Genomic DNA, 22,947 nt, shown 5'->3' on the forward strand with positions numbered 1-22,947 from the left:
CATGATCCATCTCTGGACTTTTGGCCACGTGGTTGCAGGTTGGCTATCAGATTGAGAGACGCATGAAAAGAGACTGAACACCAACTGTTGTTTCATTTTACAGATGTAACCACTGGTGGCCAGTTATGCTGGCTTTATAAAACTGAGTTCTGCACCATGGCCACATTCAGAGTTTTTTTCTCCAGAATTGAGAATTCAACACAGAGCTGCAGATGATTTCATAGCTATTCTGCAGTGAGGAACCTTGGCTTAAAGTCATCTTAAGAAAGGCTCTCCTGACTTCTCCTTTAAGATTACAGTTCAGCTGTTTCACTGCCTGCTCACAAGCCTATTTTTAGCTGTGAAATTTTGGAATGCATTTTCTCATGGTGGGATGTGGATTGTGTATCATTGGTAAGGTGTCTCCTGTTCAGCATTCACAAACGACATTGAGCTGGGGATGGAGCAATATACCCTTGGACCCCAGGGGCATCAGGGGGAAGGGGCATCAGAAAAGTTGAGAGATAGTGAGATGGTGCTTGCAATTCCTCCTCTCTATGCAAACAATCATAGGAAACAGGCATATGGAATTCTTTGCCTCAATATGGGCATTGCGGAGCAGGCACATCTTTGGATATGGATCTCCATATACTCTGTGCATAGGGAGAATCCCTGGGTAGAACCCTTGGCCACCTTGGGCCGTTTCTCCTTCTCAGACTGAAGCTTCCAAGCCATTCTAGAGTTTTGCTCCTCTGTCTTAGGCATACAATTTTCTGGAATTTTCTCTTACAACTTCTCACATTTTGTTCTCAGGTTCTGACTTGCCTTCACATATTCCATACCAAGAGGGCCCCAGGCTCTGGGATTTTGCTGCCATGGAAAAATCAAGATCCTTGTTCCAGCAAATAAGTGGCTACAAGATGCTCTTTGTCTTCTTCCTCCTTTTTAAGACAGGTATTCCTGTAGATGGACAAAATACAAGCCAGCTTCCTAGCACAACAAATGTGACCAACAATACAGAAACAACAGAAAGTTTATCTGCAAACTCCTCACCTCTTGCATTGTTGAATTCTACCATTTTTCCAAACGTTTCCATGCCATCTGTTAGGTCACTTCCTGATGCCACCATATCTAGCACTCTAGCACCTAGCATGAGTATAACAACCACAGTGCATCAAGCAGTGGCCCTCAGGACAAAACCTCCAGTTTCAAAACAGGAAATAATACAGTCTCCCACTGCAGTGATTGCTGCTGCCCCAGAAGACACATCAATCCAAAAGAAAAGTTCCACCCCTGTCCTAGATAATGTCACCTCCTCCACCAAGGAAAAAATTCTACACCCTACAGAAGCAGTGGTGGTACAAGGATCCTATACAACTCTTGGCCAGAAGAACATTCCCACTGAAAAGACTGTCCCACCAGACTTTGATACAACTGTTGCTAAGAAGGTATCCCCTCCAACAAAGGATTTTGGAAAGATCTCCCAAGGGATCCTCTCTGAGCCAACACCATCAAAGACCACAGGACCAAGACAGGGCAAAACAGAGACAACAGTGCCAGGTCCAGATATTCCACAAGTAACTCAGACATATGAGACTGGCAGCCACTATAAGCCTCACCCTTTCACCTCATTGATGACACCAGTCAGCATAGAATCTGTCTCTCCTGGTATGAGCACTTCAGGGAAGAATTACACTGCCATCATTTTGGCCATTGTTTTCTCCATTCTCCTGCTCGTATGCCTCCTTGCTTTTCTGTATTGTAGGCATCGCCGTCACTCTGGGTCTACCAATTTCAATGCACCAGAATGGGCTGGGCAAGCGGCATTGCCAGATGATACAGGCTTGGATAAGGACGTTGAACAAGAGGTGGGGGCTTCAGGGGAAGGGGAAACCAGACGTGGGACTCTTGTCACTTTCTTTGGTAAGCGTCAGTCTAGGGTGCCTTCGATAGCCATGGAAGACATCAACGGGAAAGGAGGAAAAGAGGAAACAGAACAACTGCTTCGTGGAGAGGCTGGGACGGGCTCCACTTCCGAGGCGTTCGGGGATGCAAATGGCAAAGTACCAGAGCCCCATATGGAATCTTCTCAGGAGTCCCAGCCTCCAATATCTTAGGAGGAAGTTCCTCCTAAACAGTGAGAAGGCACACCCACCTCTTAGGTTCTTCCTATAGCAGACAGTTTTTATGCCTTATATACATACCTTTAAGTATATCCTATATCTTATAGGATAGATATATCCCATATCCTGTATTTCCTGGCCATTAGATTAGGATGTCCCTTGTTCATATGTGAGGGATGGGTGGAAGATGGAGGAGCTGAAGAGAGATTTCTCTTCCTCAACTACTCTTCTGAAATTCCTGAGCAGCTCCCTACCTCCCACTTCGTTATAAGGCATAGGTATGACAGACCGAAATGCAGAGAGAAACTAAAGTTCCTGGTTTCTCAGCTGCCATTGGCCCAGCCCAGATTCACCAAGTTCTTCTTTTTCTTTTTTTCCTCTTCTTTTAGAGGACAGAAAGGTTGACATAAGGTTGGATGGTTGTCAGGTTTCCAGGTGGTGGTGATGGTGGTGGAGAATGCCGTGAAGAGGTGAGGGGTTGTGGCTGAAGACTGAGCATAGATCAATGTTTCTCAACCTTGGTAACTTTAAGATGGGTGGAATTCTGGGAGTTGAAGTCCCACCCATCTTAAAGTTGCCAAGGTTGAGAAACACTGGTCTATATTGTAGGAGAAAGTTTTGATCACCATTGCCTGAAGAAAGTATATTAACAAAAGCTAATTTTTTTATGATGCTGCAAATTGCTTGGGTGATTCATTCTCAGAAGTGCTGTGTGAATGGCTTTTATGCATGCATACAGGAATATCTTAACTAGATTTTTCATTAACTCAGATTTTTTTATTGTATCAGCTCTCTGGGTATGACTATAAAGAAATGTCTTTATATGGGTATTCCCAAAGAGCTGACATAGCTGGCAGTAAAATATACGTAGGTTTAAATGCTTTTATTTAATTCAGAAACCTTTCCAATTATTCTACAGTGCTCTGTCCTTTGCATCACTTCAAAAGTGTAAATTTTAAAACAGCCAGGAGAGAGGGTGTATCTTCCTTTCTAAAAAAGCCTTTGGATTCATATAAAGGCAAAACAAAAGATATCTAGTAGACAAAACATACATTTATTTACAAATACAAGCATTTATATTCTGAATTATATGAACATACAGTATGTTAAGTAGGAAACAGCATTATACTTAGCCTGTCCTTGCTCATACATTAAAGGTCTGTTTCTGTTGGAAGTAGATCCAGCAGATTTCAGGAAACTTAGCAGGTTAAACTAGTTCATCCTGTTGCAGAACTTTTACTTAGTTATTCCCCTTCCTCGGAGAATAACCCTTGATCCCGAGTAATGTTACAGTTTCATCACAGGAACTAATTAACAATGAGCTAATAAATGAATATATAAATAAATGGCCAAAATTGCAACGCAATTCTATGGCTGATCACTTGGGAATAAGTCCCACTGAATTGAATGAGACTTACTTGGGGTACTTGTGTCTGAAATAGTTGTCTGAAAAAGGCAAGCTTTTTTCTCATTAGCCAAGTCTTGAGTAATGAAAGGTAAGGCAGATTGCAGAACGCTGTTCAGTTCAAGTAGACATAGCTTCCCCCACAAAATTGAGTAAGGCAAGATAGACGGATGAACCAACATATACTGTACAGTATTTCCGGATCACTTAAGCACCCAAGTTCATTTGCAAAGGCAACTGTAATAGATCATGCTCCTTTTCCCTGCTTCATCTTTTTGTTCATGTGACCCAGAAAGTTAGAAGACGAAGCATGTGTTTTCTGAAAATGGTAGAAAGGCATTCCCATGTTTTCAAAAATGAGGTGTTTCTCAGAGAGGTAGTTTGTGATGGAGTGGGTGGAGGGAGCAAGTCTGGAGCACCTTGCAGACTAAAAAATAGCCCAGGTCTTGTGGAACTAGGTTAAGACTCCCTCAACTCACAGTGGACTCTGGTGACTTCATGGACGTGTTCCTATAATTTTCTTGGCAGCAATAAATAATGATTTGCCATTGGCTTCTTCCCAGGCCAGCTTATAACCCCGATACTGCCTGGCGGTCTCCCATCTCAGGGCTAACCAGCCCAATCCTTGCTTAGCTTCTGAGACAAGACAATCTCAGCCAGGTATATTATCACCTGCTAAAACTCTGTGGAACTAAGTATTTGGACTTCACATTCTAAGTGGTAATTATGTCACATTAATTAAAAAAAAACAAGAATGGAGTATTTGTTGACTCCTTTTTAAAATAGAATCTAAGGCAGCCTTTCCCACCATTGTTAATAAACATGGTAATTGCTGGGAATGATGGTGACTGTAGTGCAAGACCCTGAGAAGGCATAATATTTGGGAATATTTGTGAAGGCTGGCTTAATTTCTGACCTTTTTGTTCCCTGACACCTTTTGGTTTGTTGAACCAGCTTTTTAAAAACCAGCTGTCTTGATCCAGGTTTGGATTCTAATATGTCATATTTAAAGTCAGTCCAGCTTTACCTCTATGATGGATTTCCACATTATATTAAGCTATGGATTGTTTAATCTATTTATTGAATAAACCACTATTGTCTCACTTCATACAACATGCTAAATCATAATACGCAGTTTAAAAGCCATATTTGCTGCATTTGAACAATATGCTAAACCATAAACCGGTATTGTATCTCAGCATGATCGATGAAGCCAGTCGATATCTTTCAAATGGTTGGGTTCTTTTCATAGCAATTGTTAGAAAACACTGTTAGATGCTTCTGCGAACAACAGGCTAGCCACACAATGGCAGAAGATAAGCATTTTAGCAGATCAACCAACTAATAAATACAAAAAATAAACTGCAGTAAAAGACTGATTACTTCATTGAAGGTTTTTAAGCAGTTGAAGGTTAGCCAGAAGATCTGAAGGTCTTTTCCAACCCTATGATTCTATTATTCCATGATTAGAGGTGGGGAAGCGATGGTCCTCCAGAGCAGAGTTTCTCTTCCTTAGCTACTTTAAGATGTGTGGACTTCAACTCCCAGAATTCCCCAGCCAGCAAGGGGAATTACAGGGGAACATATGATAGCAGGGGTGTCTGCAGATGCAGAGATGTCAAAAAGAAGTCAAGATTGTGGCTGCAACTGCATGATTGAAATCCCACCCCTTTTTACGTGCTCATGTAAAAAGGGGTGGGGCTTCAATCACACAGATGTTTTTGACATTCCCCTACAGATACCTGTACCTGACAGTTTTTGTTTTTTGTTTTGGTTTGCTTCATTTCCATTCAGTCTTGCATATTAAGTCTAAGACTTAATTCCCCATGAATCTTAATTCCTCTTGTGTGAAGCTCACTGAAATGAAGAGGAGCTAAGTAAGCATTTATGTGCCAGTTTCTGACTTACTTTTCTCTTCCATTCAGCTTTGTTTTAGAATTTCTCTGTATTTTCTGTAATTGTTAGTTCAGTATTTGTATTCATTTATTTCAGAGGTGTATCTTTGTAAGTGTGTGTGGTGCTGCATTAAAGTCTATCCAATAAAAAGTCTGAAGTTCAATTTAAATGTTTGCAGCATAGTTCCTGATGAAGTTGAAACCAGCTATAATAATCACCTTGGCTTCATTTTTATTCCAGCCATACCCCAGAGAGGCATGTGATCTGAGACACATCAAGAATGATCTAGACCAATCTTGCTACCTTCCAGTTATATGGAGTTCAATTCCCATAATTCTTATTAATGGCCCCACTGACTGGGGAATTCTGGAAGTTGAAGTTAATATATCTGGAGGGCAGCCACATTGGGAAATACTGGTTTACAATGTCCTTTGCTAACTTGATGCCCTGCAGATGGGCATTGTAAGTTATATATCCTGACAATCTGGAGGGCAGATCTACGTCATTTCCTGGATTTAAGAATTAATATTCTTTTAGTTGTGGATATGGAAGAAATTCATAGAGACAACAAATGTGCCTGCATACAGCAACTTGAAGAAGGATAAGGGGGCAACACCATCTCCAGACTTTTTATTTATTTTGTTTGTTTGTTTGAATTTATCCAAGGAAGTGGAGGACAGATCAGGCTTTGATCTTGGAAGGAAGGAGTCTGCCACTAAATCTCTTGCAACTAATTGTCCTTCCCCTCAAATTTTCTAACTATGGGTGTGGCTCAGAAGAGCCTTCTGCAATGGGTCCCACTCCTTCATGGTTCAGCCTTTCAGAAGGACAGTTGTTTGATGAAGGTTGAATTTTTAATCTCCAGCCTTCTCAGAACTCCTAACCAGCAAGGCCAAATGTGATCTTGACAGGGAATAGTGGGATCTGTAACCTGACATATTTGAGGGCCACTGTAGAGGTGAAGGCAAAAGAGGAGACAAGGGTTTACATAAATGTTGCAGGTGCTGTTTAATATAGAGATCCAAATTCAGAAATGCTATTAGTAAACAGAGATACAGTATTCACACCAGCATTGAACTAGCCACTGCTATCATGGAGCATTTATGGACACTGTTCTCACCTTCAGCCGAGGAACCTAGTATAGGTTCATGGAGCATTTATGGACACCTTCAGCCGAGGAACCTAGTATAGGTTCATGGAGCATTTATGGACACCTTCAGCCGAGGAACCTAGTATAGGTTCATGGAGCATTTATGGACACCTTCAGCCGAGGAACCTAGTATAGGTTCATGGAGCATTTATGGACACCTTCAGCTGAGGAACCTAGTATAGCCCACTCGGATGCTGTCCTGGAGAAACTTTTGACCTTTCTCCAAAGGCCCACCTCTGAAGTGGAGTGATGGTCTTCCAAGGACAAGAGCAGCTGAGCATCAGCAGACCCAGATTTGCCCAGTGAGAAGACCTCTTGATCCAGATGCTCTTTCAAGCACTGTAGGACTCCCACTCATATAAAAAGGGGGTATAAGATGGTATTATAAAGAAACTCATGGGAAGGGTACCAGAAATAATTTAACTTGCATGGAGATAATTAATGATATTATGGGGGGACAGGTGGCTTCAGCCCAGAAGGCTGGGTTTTTCATCCCTTAAACCCTAACCCTTGAATCCTTTCCAGGTCTGTGGGGTTCCCATCTCTGACATAAAACTACCTTTTCATAACGTTTCTTCTATTCATAAATGTATAGAACATTTTTTCTCATGTGCAACTATGGTCAGAGATAACCCCAGCAAGTTATCTCTGACCATAGTTGCACATTTTCTTGACATTTTGAGATGGGAGATGCTCACAAAGAGTAACATAAGCCTAAAAGGAGGCTTAATATGGTATTTAAAAAAAAAAAAAACCCTTCCAAATCCCCAGGAGCTGTCACAAAGGTCTCCAACTGGTGGAATTCTTGCTAGCTAACCCTCAAGCCTTTAATCAGAATTTCCCAATCTAAGTGCTCTCCAGATGTATGGACTTCTCTTCCCAGAATTCCCCAGACAATATGGCCACTGCTGAGAATCCTGGGGATAGAAGTTCACCCATCTGGAAATTGTCAAGGTTAGGAAATACACTATACAGGAGATCTCAAATTTAAACCCTGTCTGTCCTCATATTTCTAAGTGATTTGAGAAGCTAACATTTGGGATATTTCAGGCTATTAATGCTAATACTCAGGGGCTTGCTGGGAGGATGGTATCAGCATTTTGTATTTTCAGTCAAGTACTTTGAAATATCCTCAGAAGATTATCAGCTTTTATAAAATGCCCCGGTGAAGCCAGACCACTGGAGGGCATTCATTCATTCATTTTCTATCCCACCTTTATGATTTTTATAAATAACTAAAGGCGGCAAACATACCTAATACTAGTCCTATTTTCCCCACTGTCTTTCTGGCATTACATTAAAGCACACACCTGTCTGGGCATAATTACTTGGCAAATCTCTTCATTTCTTTTGCCAATATTTTGGAGGTAAATCTGTAATGCCTGCCAGCGCAGTAAATGGGCAAAATTCTTCTTTGTCATTAAGCACTGATGAAGTTGCAAACATTTTTTAATAATAGGCTTCCATCTCCAAGAAAAATATTTGATCTAATCTCTCTCCATGCTGATTATTTTGCAGAGAATAAGCTTTCTGGAGTCTTGTGTCACAACTTGTAGGCTATCTGAACCCCAGGCAGCCTTTTCTGAGTTGAAGCTCTCCGTATGTGCTGGATTTCAGGTCCCATAAGTCCCAGCCAACTTGCAGGGTAGGAATAATGGATGTTGAAAGCCAACCATTTGGGGAACATTGTCTGAGTGTATGGCTGTAGGGTGGAAAGGCTTAGATCTGGATTATGGACTCTAAACCAGGTATAGGCCACCTGAGAACTTTGGACGTCATAGAACCTCAGAATCCATTTTTTCCAGACTTCAGGGGCAGTTTCCTGTCATTTTGAGGACACCCCCCCAAGATTCATGCCCAAGTCCATAGGAATGAAAAGGCAATTGTAGCTTCCATGCATACATATCTCAGACCTGCTTGTCGTGGCCCAGGACTCAGACACTGCCTCTGAAGAAGCTGCTCCAGCTGAACCAGTGGAATGTCAGCCTCAGGAGACACCAAGCCAGGAATCACCTGAGGCTGATCAAACACAGGCACCATTGGAACAGCTGGAGCAGTCAGGTGATGGCGCATGGCCCCCCAGCCCTCAGACTCGGCAGGAGCGCAGAGCAGATGCTCAGTGAGGCTCCTTGCCAAGCAAGGGAGTAACTATCCCAATGAAAGACAGCTGGCCGCAACCTGATGGAAGAGGTAGTCCTGACCCACCTTTCTCTGTTGGAAACAACTTATGATCTCCTGCTCCGGCTTGTCAATCCTTTATCTTCTGCTCACGTAAAAAAACCCAAAAACTCTGACCTGTGGACTGGCTGATGATTCTAGCTTGACCCTGAACTTCTGACTGGATTTTGAGTTCTCTTCTGCGTGTTCCTGTTGAAAGCGATACTACCCAGCGAAGCTGTCATTCCCGGAGACTATGTTTCGGTTTATGTTCCTTTCCTTGCTCAGCCTTTTGAGTAAATTGCTATTCTCAGCTAGCAACTGTGGGTGTGTGAGTTTGAAACCAGAAACAGGACACTGCTCCCCACAATCCTCATCATCCAAGGACAGAAGCAGGGACCCTTATGGCTGCTGGGAATTGCTCTTAATGTTTTTGGAACCCTGATGACCACAGTGGGTGGGATGATGGTGCATACTGGGTAAAACTACTTTTTCTGGGTTTGGGGAATTTTTTCAGAGGTGTTTTTCATTTTTGGAACTCTGTTAAACCTTTTGTTGAATATGACAGGGTGCTAGGTCACCCAGCTTAAAAAAACAATCAAACCTTTAAGTGTGGCTTCTCTAAGAAAAAGATTAACCATCTCTAATTATCATACTGGTTACAGGTAGTCCTCACTTAACAACCATTCGTTTAGTGATGGTTCAGATCTACAACAGTGCTGAAAAAAACAACTTATGACTGGTCCTCACACTTACGACCATTGCAGTGTCCCCAGTGTCACGTGATCACAATTTGGGCGCTTGGCAATCAGTTCACATTTATGACCGTCACAGCATCACGTGATCACATGATCGCCATTTTCAACCTTCCTAGCTGGCTTCAGGCAAGCAAAATCAATGGGGAACCATGTGATTTGCTTAACAACCGCATGGTTCACTTAATGCCTGCCGTGATTCACTTAACAGCCACTGCAAAAAAGGTCGTAAAATTGGGTCAATTCACTTAATGACTGCTTCACTTAGCAACAGAAATTCTGGTCCCAATTGTGATTGTTAAGTGAGGACTACCTGTATAGCATGACTCCTCACTTGGCTGATCTAGTTTGGATTCAGAAAACTGGGTAGTCAAAAAATACCTCAAAAGAAGAGAATGACAATGCCCTTCTCACTGTTGCTAAGAAAACTGTGATGGAACTTGGGGTCTAACCCCTGAAAAGAAAGGTTGCTAAGCATTTTTCTGCTCAAAAATGGATCTAGGCTAATTAAATGACGACATATAAATCAGTCTGTCTTCTCCATCCTGTGCACATTCAATTATGTGGTTTCTTTTCAACTTGACCCAAGTTATACTGGATCCACCTGCACCTTCCAGATCATCAGGGGAAAAATAAGGAAGCTGTGATAATTTGCTGAAAAAAAAATTACTAAGGAGGTTTCTTACTTTATGAATAATGACTCTGAACTAACATTTACATCGTGCTTTTTAATAACTATCTAGGGGAACTTCCCTGACGATCCTTAAGGATCTCTTTCAACTAATTGGGCACTCCCCACTGGTTGAAGAACCTGAAGCTATTTAAAAAAAGCCCTTGCAAATAAGCAGCTGAGATGTCAGCAAGCAAAGCAACGCACAAGCCTCTTTTTTGACATCTAACCCTCAATATGAAAAGAAATATTAAAAGGAAGGAAGGATATTAAGATATTTGTTGTTCCTGAGTCTGATCCCATGATAAGAAATGCCTGGAAACTTATGAGCCGCCTATATCTCTTCAGATGGCATCTGAGGATTCAAATGTTCCTCCCCTCTAAGACAGTAATATATAGAATAACGAAATATTCTAAAAGCCAGAGGATGAACATTTCAAGGGGACCAAGGACAGCTTGAGTCCTTTCCCCCTTAAGCCCTAGTTTCAGTGAAGAGGAAATTCTGCAGGCTTTCTCAACCATGGGCTTATGATCTTGTTAGAATACAAGTCCTCTCATGGCTGTCTATTGGCTATGATTACTGGTGATGTGAGATCTGTGAGAAAAATCTGAGGACTCATTTGGAAAAAGCTGGTTCAGTCTGGTTTGTGTGAACCATCTGGTGAATTATTGTACACATTAGAGCTAAGCCAAAACACATTTTTCCTCTTCTGCCTGGGTAAGCTGACCAGTGGTTTGTCCAGGCAGTGGGAAGAAAAACAGGGGTCAGACGTTGCCAGTGCAGCCAAATCCAGAGGTCTGAGAGGATCATACCCTGGACTTGGGCAAACGGACAGGTAACTTGTCCAGGCAGAGCTGGAAAAATTAAGGTTTTGGCTTAGCACTAATTCTATTGAAAATACCGGGACTTATGCAATTAATGAATTATTTGACTTCTATCAATTTCTTATACATCTTGGTGCCCATAACTGTGGCTTATGGATGAATTTTTTTATTTTTTTACGTGTACATACTCCTATTTAGTTCCGTAGGAGTCTGAGCACAAAATTATATTACATCGACCCAGTTCTAAGCAGAACTGTGGTAAGTTTTGAATTCCTTAACAAGTCAGACCTTTAAAATAGTCTATGTACCATATCAACAATATTAAAAAGGAGGCAGGAATTAAATAAAAGGGGGAAAAGCCCCTATTTAAGCCATTATACCTTCACCACCCAGTCTCAGGAGAGAGAGTTATTTCCTCTTGTATTTTCAGTTTTCCGAGTAAAGCAAATAGAACTTTTTCCTCCCCTTTTTATCAAGAAATGCCATCCAGCTCAAAAGTAATTCTTTATATGGATTTTTTTTCCCCATCAGCCCTAACCACTGCATTTGTCAAGGGCTGCAGCTTGACTTCAGTTAAATTGTTACTGCTTAGAGCAGACTCCAGAATTTGTGGTGTCAAGGTGATGGAAAAAGTCAGCCCTGTTTGAAATTTTAGGACAGGGCACTGCAAAGTTTGACAGCCCTTGTTTTACTGTGGTTTTGCACATGTTAACACATGCTATTATTCATTACTTTGAAGAGCTAACACAATGAATTATTGTTGGAACTGGTTGTGGCCTGGGTTAGATAACGCCCCTGGGTAAATCGGGTCAGCAATATGAAATGGGAATGCCCAGACTGGGTTGGTCTCATCATCTCTTTCTTTCATTCTCCTGCCATCTTCTTATAACCCTTCTTCCTTCTCCTCACTGCCACTTTCTACATCTCCCCTAACCACGCACCCTTCAGGTTGAGCATCCTTACCACATCCTCCTGGCTGTCCTCCCTTATTCTCACCGCACATGCGACGGCACCTTCTATTCCAGCAGAACCGCAGGTGAAAGTAGCCGGAACATGCTATTATGAAAAGAATGGAGGTGAAGGTCACCCCCCATAGCGCCATCCGTTTTTCAGCTCTGCCTTTCAGTGCACATTCAACAGCTTCAGGGCAACTGACAGCTCCTGGGGAGCAGATCCAGGAATGCCCAACCAGCCTGGGCATTTGGAGGAGGATGACAGAACACAGGAGGCAGGTCTCACTAGCTAGGAGAAGCCCCACCCAGATGTCAAAGAGAGGTATGCCACAGATGTTTGAGATGATCACCTTGGCATCATCCTGTGGTCCAGGTGTAGATTCTCTAGTACTGCTGGACTCAGCACCGCGGCTGGGGTCTCTCTGGGGTTGGAAGGAGGGGCTCCCGTGGCATGGATTATTCTCAGGGCATGTACATGCTGCATCACCATGGCAAGATGGAGTCCGTCCAGGGGCCACGCCAAGCCCAGTCATGACTTTATTTTCATCAGTGGGTCTGCAGTTGGAATCATCAGCCATCCATGGTTGGGGGCCCATCTTGCTGCCAAAACCCAAATCATGCCTATCGTTGGCATCAAAAGTTACTTGCTGCTTGGTTTTCATTTTATTTCCTGGAACTGGCCTATGTTTGATGGCTATGTTCATGCCATCCAGCCTAGGATGGACAGGCATTTGGTTCATGGTGCTTTCAGGGATTCTTTTACATTTGGTTGCCATGCTATACTTGCTTTCCTCATAGTATCTGGGGATCATCTTGCCTCTCCCAGTGTACTTTCTACCCACAGTGTATGCATAGTTAGTAGATTCACCATATTCTTTAGGGCCTCTATATCTCTGTTGAAGACCCTCATGATCTTTGTCCTCCGACCAACAATGAGGCGGCATTTTAGCTTTGTATGGAGACCTGCTCATGGGAACAGATGCATAGGTGGTAGGAGCATTGTTGTGCTGTGTTTCATTAAAATAGGGTGCAACACTGGTTTGTTCTTTAGGACTCTGAATGGGAGGCATTCCATACTGATCTGTTTCAGGGCAATGGGCGGTCATTGTGGTACGTTGCCTATCTGTTGGGTAGGTGTTCATTGTGTGCTGAGACATATCATAGCAGTGGCCAGGCATCTCAGAGGCGTCAATGTATCCAGGGTGAGAGGGCATGCCGTATCCTCCCACTTCATATGGTCCCAAACCATGTCCTCCAGACATGTGGGCCATTGGTATGCCTTCCCGATCACTCCAATTATGCCAGACATTGTGGGAATAGTGAAATCGGGGATTATTGTGACCATAGCGTCTTGGATGACCACGAAGTCTAACCATGTGGGCAGTGGACATGCCTGCACTGGAACTATTTGGTAGAGTTGTACTTCTGCCATCAACTTTTTCATTGCTTTTGCCATCCTCATCCTCATCCTCTTTCTTTTTCTTTTTCCTGGGGCTGGTGAGCCTCATGAGCCCCACCAAGAGGAGCACAGCAATGAACGCCACCCCCCAGGTGGCTGAGACTGAGACTGGGAAATATTGGTTGTGGCACAGGGTTGTGCAGAATTCCCGTGACTTCTCTTGCATTGGGCCTATCCAATTGCAGGCCATGTCTTGCTTCAGCGCATCCCAGGGCCCGTTGAAGAGGAAGATGGCCACAATGCGGAGGCCTGTGAGGAAGTACCATGGTGCTACACCCTTGCACTCGAGTACACCAGAGAGGGATGATAGCAGTGGCCGAAAGAAGTGGATAAGACCGGAAAGGATAATGGACATCTGTGAGGGACAGGAAAAAACACCAACAGAGAAGTTATTCTTAATTCAGGGACTGACCTAGCAGGTTACTTAGATCAACACAAGGATTTGGCTTAGCTAGGCCTCTGCTCAGGCCTTTGCTGCCCAAGGAACCATCTCACCCAGAGTCAACTCCGTAAACCTGGTCAGTGTGTTCATCCACTGTGAAGCGAGGTGAGCCATATAAAGCTGAAGAAGAAGGTAGAGGATGAAGTCTGTTCATAAGCAGCCTTCCCCAACCCAGCACCCTCCACATGGATGGGTACCATCATTCCAAGGCTGACACGGGGGTCGAAAATGCTGGGTGCGGTAGTCCTAACTCATCTGAAGGCTACTAGCTTGAGGAAAGCTCTTGCTGACCTGCTGCTGTGAACCCATTCATAGACTTCCCGGGAGTCATCCCAGACCTTGCCTTGAGATCAAGAGAAGCAGCAGTCTATGTTATGGCTTAGACAAGATATTCTGTCAATCTTTAGAAAAATAATTCTAAATGACACCGGAAAACTTGTATTCCTGTACACATCGTGGCTTTGGCAACCTGTGATCTACACTGGTCTTTCCTTCCTTTCCTCCCTTCCTTTGCTCTTGAACTATAGGCCATTCCTTCCATTTCCTGTATTGTTTTATTTCTCATCCTGTTTCCTCCATTTGTTTTTCCTTACCCTCTGAGTTAAAATATGTCAGGGGTACCTTTAGAGGAGGTTTAAAAAGTCCAAAAAGTCAAGATGGTGGCTGCAACTGTGAGATCAAAGTCCTGCTCCCTTTCTATGTAAAGAAAAGGATGGGCTTTTGATCATGTGGTTGGGGTTGCCATCTTGACTTATTTGACACCTCCCAATAGATGCCTCTGCTATCCACCTCTCCTTGAGTTAAGGAAAAATTCTACCAGCATATTTGCTGCCCCCCATTATTGATCTTTTTCAGCCTCTCTTGCTCTAGTTTGCTTCCAATTGGAGGAGTCCTGATTTACTGAGCACAGAGCATGTTAAGGAAAGGTACCGGTGGGTTTCTCCAGCTCTCTATCCCTCCCTCTTGAAACATTGCCAGCTGGCTGGAAAAATCCACTAATCACAATGGTGATCTCTTTACTGGCTGGTTTTGGGCTTCCACTGTGTTCAGCAGACTTGTGGAAGTGTTCTGTGGAGAAAGCATGAACCCACACAGCTCTGCTTTTTTTTTTTTAGACTTTTTATCCTGCCTTTATTATTTATAAGTCAAGGTGGGGAATATACAGCTGGTCCTCACTTAACGACCACAACTGGGACCAAAATTTCAGTTGCTAAAAAAAGTGGTCATTAAGTGAATCCAACCCGATTTTGCAACCTTTTTGTGGCGGTCATTAAATGAATCACCACGGTCATTAAATGGACATGCAGTCGTTAAGTGAATCACGTGGCTCCCCATTGATTTTGCTTGCCAGAAACCAGCCGGGAAGCTCGAAAATGGCGATCACGTGACCACGGGATGCTGCGACGGACGTAAATGTGAACTGGTTGCCAAGCGCCCAAATCATGATCCCGTGACTGTGGGGATGCTGTGACAGTCATAAGTGTGAGCACCGGTTGTAAGTCGTTTTTTTCAGCACCATCATAAGTCTGAACCATCACTAAACGAATGGTCATTAAGTGAGGACTACTTCCTCCTCCTATTTTTCCCACAGCAACAACCCTGTGAGGTGAGTTGGGCTGAGAGAGAACAACCAAAGTCACCCAGCTGGCTTTCATGCCTTAAAGGAGAGCTAGAACTCACAGTCTCTTGGTTTCTAGCCTAGAGTCTTAACCACTAGACCAAACTGGCTAGAGAACATGGGTTTAATAGTCTCTCACAGCTCCACGCATCCACTAAATGCACTAGCAGCCCTACAGTCCAGCTCTTTCAGCAGGAAGGAAAAACAGAAAGAGAGCATGTTTGTGTGAGCCTAAAGTGGCCGATAAACACCAGGCTGTTCCTACTCCCCACCCTCCAGCGGCTCCCCTGATTGCACCACCTCCAACAAGGGTAGCAAAGCATGTCAAATTTTACAGATCTTGAAACGGTCATTGGATGCGGTCAACTGAAGGAGAAAACACTACTTTAACACTGGGTGTCCTCAAGCAAGGGGGCAATATGAACCACATTAACAAGACCCTGCAGGATAAAGTTGTGGCCAGGGAATATTCGTTCCATGGTTAGAAGTAGAGGGGAAAGCCCCTTCCCCATCCCCTTGTTCTATTTACTCTCTGTGCTGGTCCAGATTCTCTTATAGCTTGAAGAGCAGGGAAGCCAACGTTTTCCAAATCTTTGCACCACACAGACATTTTCCCCCACCTCCATCTCATCTGTTCCATTTTTGACACCATGTGAAGCAAGCCACTTCCACCTACTGCGTGGCAGAAGCAGAGTGAGCTAATCCCCTCATTTGTATTGTCTACAATATGCCCAAAATATGCCTCTCCAAAATCCATTCCTTCCCACTCAGTTCTTCCCTGGGGGCAGTCCTGCAACCCGTCCTACTGTGGCTGGGAGTGAACCAACCATCTTACAGGCCAGTGTTTCTCACCCTTGGCAATTTTAAGATGTGTGGACTTCAACTCCCAGAATTCCCCAGCCAGCATTCTGGCTGGGGAATTCTGGGAGTTGAAGTCCACACATCTTAAAATCGCCAAGGTTCAGAAACACTGCTATAGGCATTGGTCAGAGGAGGGCAAATCCTTCTCTTAAGGGCATATTTTGCTACAGAAGTAAATTGTCCTCCTGCCTAAAGCAGCAATTCTTCAGGACTATGGATGGTGGTGGGGATGAGTGGAAGGAGGTTTTGGATCTCTCTCTGGAAAACTGATATAGCAAATGGATCTGCTGCCTTGAAGACGAGCCGTTATTATTAACTAAAGCAAAGATCGAAAAAAAACGTTATATCTCCAAGGCATTCTCCGTCCCAAGGTATCCAACAGCATTTTATTGCTTCAGTGAAACATTTTCACTCCCCATCTCAGCATCGCTCCTTCTTTTTTTCCTTCTAACTTGCCATTATCTCTTCTTTAGCCCAGGCCCAGCAATAAACTAATTTGCTCTTAAGGGAATATTCCATTTATTTGCTTCTATTTCCATCTCTCCCTGATCTCAAGACAGCTATTACTCAGAACGTCATAAAAGAATATGAGAATAAAGCATATGCATTAACTGCTTTGTTAAGTTTAAAACCTCAACATCCCTTTTAGGAGAGAAATCAAAACCAGCATGACTAATCCTTATTGTCTACACTGTGCGATGAGTACAGGCAGCTTAGGGGTCAACAAAGGACATCAAAGTAGAGAGGATCCTGATAATGTGACTGGATTACAAAGGATCTCTCCAGAGTGATGAGACAAGGAAAGTCAGATAATTTCAGTAAAAGTAACTGAAGACAATGATACATATTTTGGGGGATTAATAAAAAAAGGACCTGACCATCACCGAAATAAAAAGGTTCCCTCAAAATAATCACAAATATGACACACATTGGCTGAGAAGGAATTCACTGAGCTGGACCCAACTAAGCAAAAAATAAAATCTTGAGGTCATGGAGGAGATGCCCACGGTAACCTAATTTCAGAGAAGGAGCTCTAAAAAAAACTCTGATGTTCAATTTATTCATCAAAGGAATGAAAAAAAAATGAGCAGCTTTATACTATATTGCAGTGATACAGCTATACAGGTACCCTTGTTTAGCGACTGCCTCATTTAGCAACTGTTCGCAGTTATGACAGTGATGGAAAGTAACTTTGCAACCAATCCTCACATTTATGACCTTCGCAGGTCTGTAAAGCAAAGGAAAGCTGAAGTAAGATTGTAAGCACAATCGCAGTTCACTTAGCAGCCACTTCGATTAACAACTGACTTGCCAGTCCCAATTGTGGTTGCTAAATGAGGACTACCTGTATATATGGAAAGCTGCATGCAATTACCTTTGGCTGTTTTCATTTATTACATGTGTATACTGCATCTCAGAAAGCTTAGGAGAGTGCTGTGAAAGGGCAGGCAACCTGATGAAGACAGGTCTGCTTTTCATCCTGTTAGATCAGCCACAAGTTGCTCTACTTCTCAGAAGGGACACACGCCGGAACACCCACATTAATCCCTTAAATCTGTCCAATAGGCATGACTTCTCCATACCTGTGTTCCTGGCTACTTGGGGTTCCCCCTCTTCTTTCATTCGTCCTCTTTTGAAGTCTGGTCCCACTTGCCAAAGGCCAATAGATCCTGAATCGTGGAATGTATATCCCAGTTAAGAGGCTGCCAAACAACCTGCCAGCTGGAGAAGAGCAGAGAACAACAATGCTGATGCATGATATTAACTGGCAACATTCTGAGTCACGCCCTATACATTCATGCAGATCCCTGCCCCATTCAGGTAACTTAATGTCTCCTATCAATGCATTCCTCAGTCACCCACGTGATATCTCAGGGTGTTTCAGCAAAATTGAGGCTTATCCTGAATGCCAGGCTCTCCTGCACAGAGGGCACCACATTCAAGGAGATTTTGCAAAAGTGGGTCTTGCCTACAGAGCAAACCACAACAGCTCTGTCCCACACCACTTATACTTATGAGGATGAAAAACTGCCAGCTGCTCATAATCAGAAAGGTAAGAAAAAATCAGCCTGTCCTACAGCATCAAGTGCTCATGTTTCCCGCCTTTTAAGTCTTCCCCAAGCCCACGTTATTTGCAGCTTCAAACCACTAGTCAAACCACCAGTCAAAAACTGTTTGCAGGTGGAAGAAAGAACCAAATGCTTCTTCTGTGCTTCATTCCAGGGCCAACACTCTAGAAAAAGTATTTCTACACCCTGAGACCTTCAGCAAAGGATCGTTACCTTGTCGTGGTGCTGGAGCTTGAGCACCTCAATGATGCCATGAGCTAAACCGTGAAGGGCCACCCAAGACGGGAAGGTCATGACAGAGAGGTCAGACTAAATGCGATCCCTGGGGAAGGTAATGGCAACCCACCCCAGTATTCTTGCCGTGAAAACTAAATGGATCAGTACAACCAGAGGTATGTCGGTATACCATCGGAAGATGAGACTCCCAGGTCAGAAGATGGTCAAAATGCTACTGGGGAGGAACAGAGGATGAGTTCAACTAGCCCCAGACGTGATGACGCAGCTAGCTCAAAGCCAAAAGGACGGTTAGCGGCCGACGGTGCTGGTGGTGAACGGAGAATCCGATGTTCTAAGGATCAACACACCATTGGAACCTGGAATGTAAGATCTATGAGCCAGGGCAAATTGGATGTGGTTATTGGTGAGATGTCAAGATTAAAGATAGACATTTTGGGCATCAGTGAACTGAAATGGACTGGAATGGGCCACTTCACATCAAATGACCACCAGATCTACTACTGTGGACAAGAGGACCACAGAAGAAATGGAGTAGCCTTCATAATTAATAGTAAAGTGGCTAAAGCAGTGCTTGGATGTTGTTGTTTATTCGTTTAGTCGCTTCCGACTCTTCGTGACTTCATGGACCAGCCCACGCCAGAGCTTCCTGTCGGTCGTCAACACCCCCAGCTCCCCCAGGGACGAGTCCGTCACCTCTAGAATATCATCCATCCACCTTGTCCTTGGTCGGCCCCTCTTCCTTTTGCCTTCCACTCTCCCTAGCATCAGCATCTTCTCCAGGGTGTCCTGTCTTCTCATTATGTGGCCAAAGTATTTCAGTTTTGCCTTTAATATCATTCCCTCAAGTGAGCAGTCTGGCTTTATTTCCTGGAGGATGGACTGGTTGGATCTTCTTGCAGTCCAAGGCACTCTCAGAATTTTCCTCCAACACCACAGTTCAAAAGCATTGATCTTCCTTCGCTCAGCCTTCCTTATGGTCCAGCTCTCGCAGCCATATGTTACTACAGGGAACACCATTGCTTTAACTATGCGGGCCTTTGTTGTCAGTGTGATGTCTCTGCTCTTAACTATTTTATCGAGATTTGTCATTGCTCTTCTTCCAAGGATTAAGCGTCTTCTGATTTCCTGACTGCAATCAGCATCTGCAGTAATCTTTGCACCTAGGAATACAAAGTCTTTCACTGCTTCTACATTTTCTCCCTCTATTTGCCAGTTATCAATCAAGCTGGTTGCCATAATCTTGGTTTTTTTGAGGTTTAGCTGCAAACCAGCTTTTGCACTTTCTTCTTTCACCTTCATCATAAGGCTCCTCAGTTCCTCTTCATTTTCAGCCATCAAAGTGGTATCATCTGCATATCTGAGATTGTTAATGTTTCTTCCAGCGATTTTAACTCCAACCTTGGATTCCTCAAGCCCAGCATGTCGCATGATGTGTTCTGCATACAAGTTGAATAGGTAGGGTGAGAGTATACAGCCCTGCCGTACTCCTTTCCCAATCTTAAACCAGTCTGTTGTTCCGTGGTCTGTTCTTACTGTTGCTACTTGGTCGTTATACAGATTCCTCAGGAGGCATACAAGATGACTTGGTATCCCCATACCACTAAGAACTTGCCACAATTTGTTATGGTCCACACAGTCAAAGGCTTTAGAATAGTCAATAAAACAGAAATAGATGTTTTTCTGAAACTCCCTGGCTTTTTCCATTATCCAGCGGATATTGGCAATTTGGTCCCTAGTTCCTCTGCCTTTTCTAAACCCAGCTTGTACATCTGGCAATTCTCGCTCCATAAATTGCTGAAGTCTACCTTGCAGGATCTTGAGCATTACCTTACTGGCATGTGAAATGAGTGCCACTGTTCGATAGTTTGAACATTCTTTAGTGTTTCCCTTTTTTGGTATGGGGATATAAGTTGATTTTTTCCAGTCTGATGGCCATTCTTGTGTTTTCCAAATTTGCTGGCATATAGCATGCATTACCTTGACAGCATCATCTTGCAAGATTTTGAGCAGTTCAGCTGGGATGCCATCGTCTCCTGCTGCCTTGTTATTAGCAATGCTTCTTAAGGCCCACTCAACCTCACTCTTCAGGATGTCTGGCTCTAGCTCACCGACCACACCGTCAAAGCTATCCCCGATATTGTTATCCTTCCTATACAGGTTTTCTGTATATTCCTGCCACCTTTTCTTGATCTCTTCTTCTTCTGTTAGGTCCTTGCCATCTTTGTTTTTGATCATACCCATTTTTGCCTGGAATTTACCTCCAATGTTTCTAATTTTCTGGAAGAGGTCTCTTGTCCTTCCTATTCTATTGTCTTCTTCCACTTCCGCGCATTGCTTGTTTAAAAATAATTCCTTATCTCTTCTGGCTAACCTCTGGAATTTTGCATTTAATTGGGCATATCTCCCCCTATCACTGTTGCCTTTTGCTTTCCTTCTTTCTTGGGCTACTTCTAGTGTCTCAGCAGACAGCCATTTTGCCTTCTTGGTTTTCTCTTTCTTTGGGATGTATTTTGTTGCCGCCTCCTGAACAATGCTGCCAACTTCTGTCCAGAGTTCTTCCGGGACCCTATCTACTAAGTCCAGTCCCTTAAATCTATTCTTCACCTCCACTGCATATTCCTTAGGAATATTAGTGAGCTCTTGGATACAATCCAAAAAACGATAGAATGATGTCAATTCGAATTCAGGGCAAGCCATCTAACATCACAGTGATCCAAATATACGCCCCAACCACAGATGCTGAAGAAGCTGAAGTAGAGCAGTTCTATGAGGATCTGCAGCACCTACTGGACAACACGCCTAAAAGAGATGTTATTTTCATCATGGGAGACTGGAATGCTAAGGTGGGCAGTCAAATGACACCTGGAATTACAGGTAAGCATGGCCTGGGAGAACGAAACGAAGCAGGACATAGGCTGACAGAATTTTGCCAAGACAACTCACTCTGCATAACAAACACTCTCTTCCAACAACCTAAGAGACGGCTTTATACATGGACTTCACCAGATGGACAACACCAAAATCAGATTGACTACATCCTTTGCAGCCAAAGGTGGCGGACATCTATACAGTCGGTAAAAACAAGACCTGGAGCTGACTGTAGTTCTGATCACGAACTTCTTCTTGCACGATTTAGGATCAGACTAAAGAGATTAGGGAAGACCCACAGATCAGCTAGATATGAGCTCACTAATATCCCTCAGGAATATGCAGTGGAGGTGAAGAATAGATTTAAGGGACTGGACTTAGTAGATAGGGTCCAGGAAGAACTATGGACAGAAGTTCGCAACATTGTTCAGGAGGCGGCAACAAAATACATCCCAAAGAAAGAGAAAACCAAGAAGGCAAAGTGGCTGTCTGCTGAGACACTAGAAGTAGCCCAAGAAAGAAGGAAAGCAAAAGGCAACAGTGGTAGGGGGAGATATGCCCAATTAAATGCAAAATTCCAGAGGTTAGCCAGAAGAGATAAGGAATTATTTTTAAACAAGCAATGCGCGGAAGTGGAAGAAGACAATAGAATAGGAAGGACAAGAGACCTCTTCCAGAAAATTAGAACCATCGGAGTTAAATTCCAGGCCAAAATGGGTATGATCAAAAACAAAGATGGCAAGGACCTAACAGAAGAAGAGATCAAGAAAAGGTGGCAAGAATATACGGGAGATCTGTATAGGAAGGATAACAATATCGGGGATAGCTTTGACGGTGTGGTCGGTGAGCTAGAGCCAGACATCCTGAAGAGTGAGGTTGAATGGGCCTTAAGAAGCATTGCTAATAACAAGGCAGCAGGAGATGACGGCATCCCAGCTGAACTGTTCAAAATCTTGCAAGATGATGCTGTCAAGGTAATGCATGCTATATGCCAGCAAATTTGGAAAACACAGGAATGGCCATCAGATTGGAAAAATCAACTTACATCCCCATACCAAAAAAGGGAAACACTAAAGAATGTTCAAACTATCGAACAGTGGCACTCATTTCACATGCCAGTAAGGTAATGCTCAAGGTCCTGCAAGGTAGACTTCAGCAATTCATGGAGCGAGAATTGCCAGATGTACAAGCTGGGTTTAGAAAAGGCAGAGGAACTAGGGACCAAATTGCCAATATCCACTGGATAATGGAAAAAGCCAGGGAGTTTCAGAAAAACATCTATTTCTGTTTTATTGACTATTCTAAAGCCTTTGACTGTGTGGACCATAACAAATTGTGGCAAGTTCTTAGCGGTATGGGGATACCAAGTCATCTTGTATGCCTCCTGAAGAATCTGTATAACGACCAAGTAGCAACAGTAAGAACAGACCACGGAACAACAGACTGGTTTAAGATTGGGAAAGGAGTACGGCAGGGCTGT

The 22,947-nt window shown here is 43.4% G+C and overlaps 1 protein-coding gene across 2 annotated transcripts in view; it reads left to right on the forward strand.

Annotated features, from left to right (window-relative positions):
* Positions 1–3,103, forward strand: part of SPN (sialophorin) — a 344,473-nt gene extending 341,370 nt beyond the window's left edge. For both annotated transcript variants that reach the window (XM_063301352.1, XM_063301353.1), the window contains one exon: positions 793–3,103. In XM_063301352.1, the coding sequence (XP_063157422.1) occupies positions 855–2,096 (1,242 nt within the window). In that variant the 5' untranslated portion in view covers positions 793–854 and the 3' untranslated portion in view covers positions 2,097–3,103. The remainder of the gene's footprint in view (positions 1–792) is intronic.
* The last annotated feature ends 19,844 nt before the right edge of the window (positions 3,104–22,947 follow it).

The sequence above is a fragment of the Candoia aspera genome, chromosome 4 (genome assembly GCF_035149785.1).
Source record: "Candoia aspera isolate rCanAsp1 chromosome 4, rCanAsp1.hap2, whole genome shotgun sequence".
NCBI lineage: Eukaryota > Metazoa > Chordata > Lepidosauria > Squamata > Boidae > Candoia > Candoia aspera.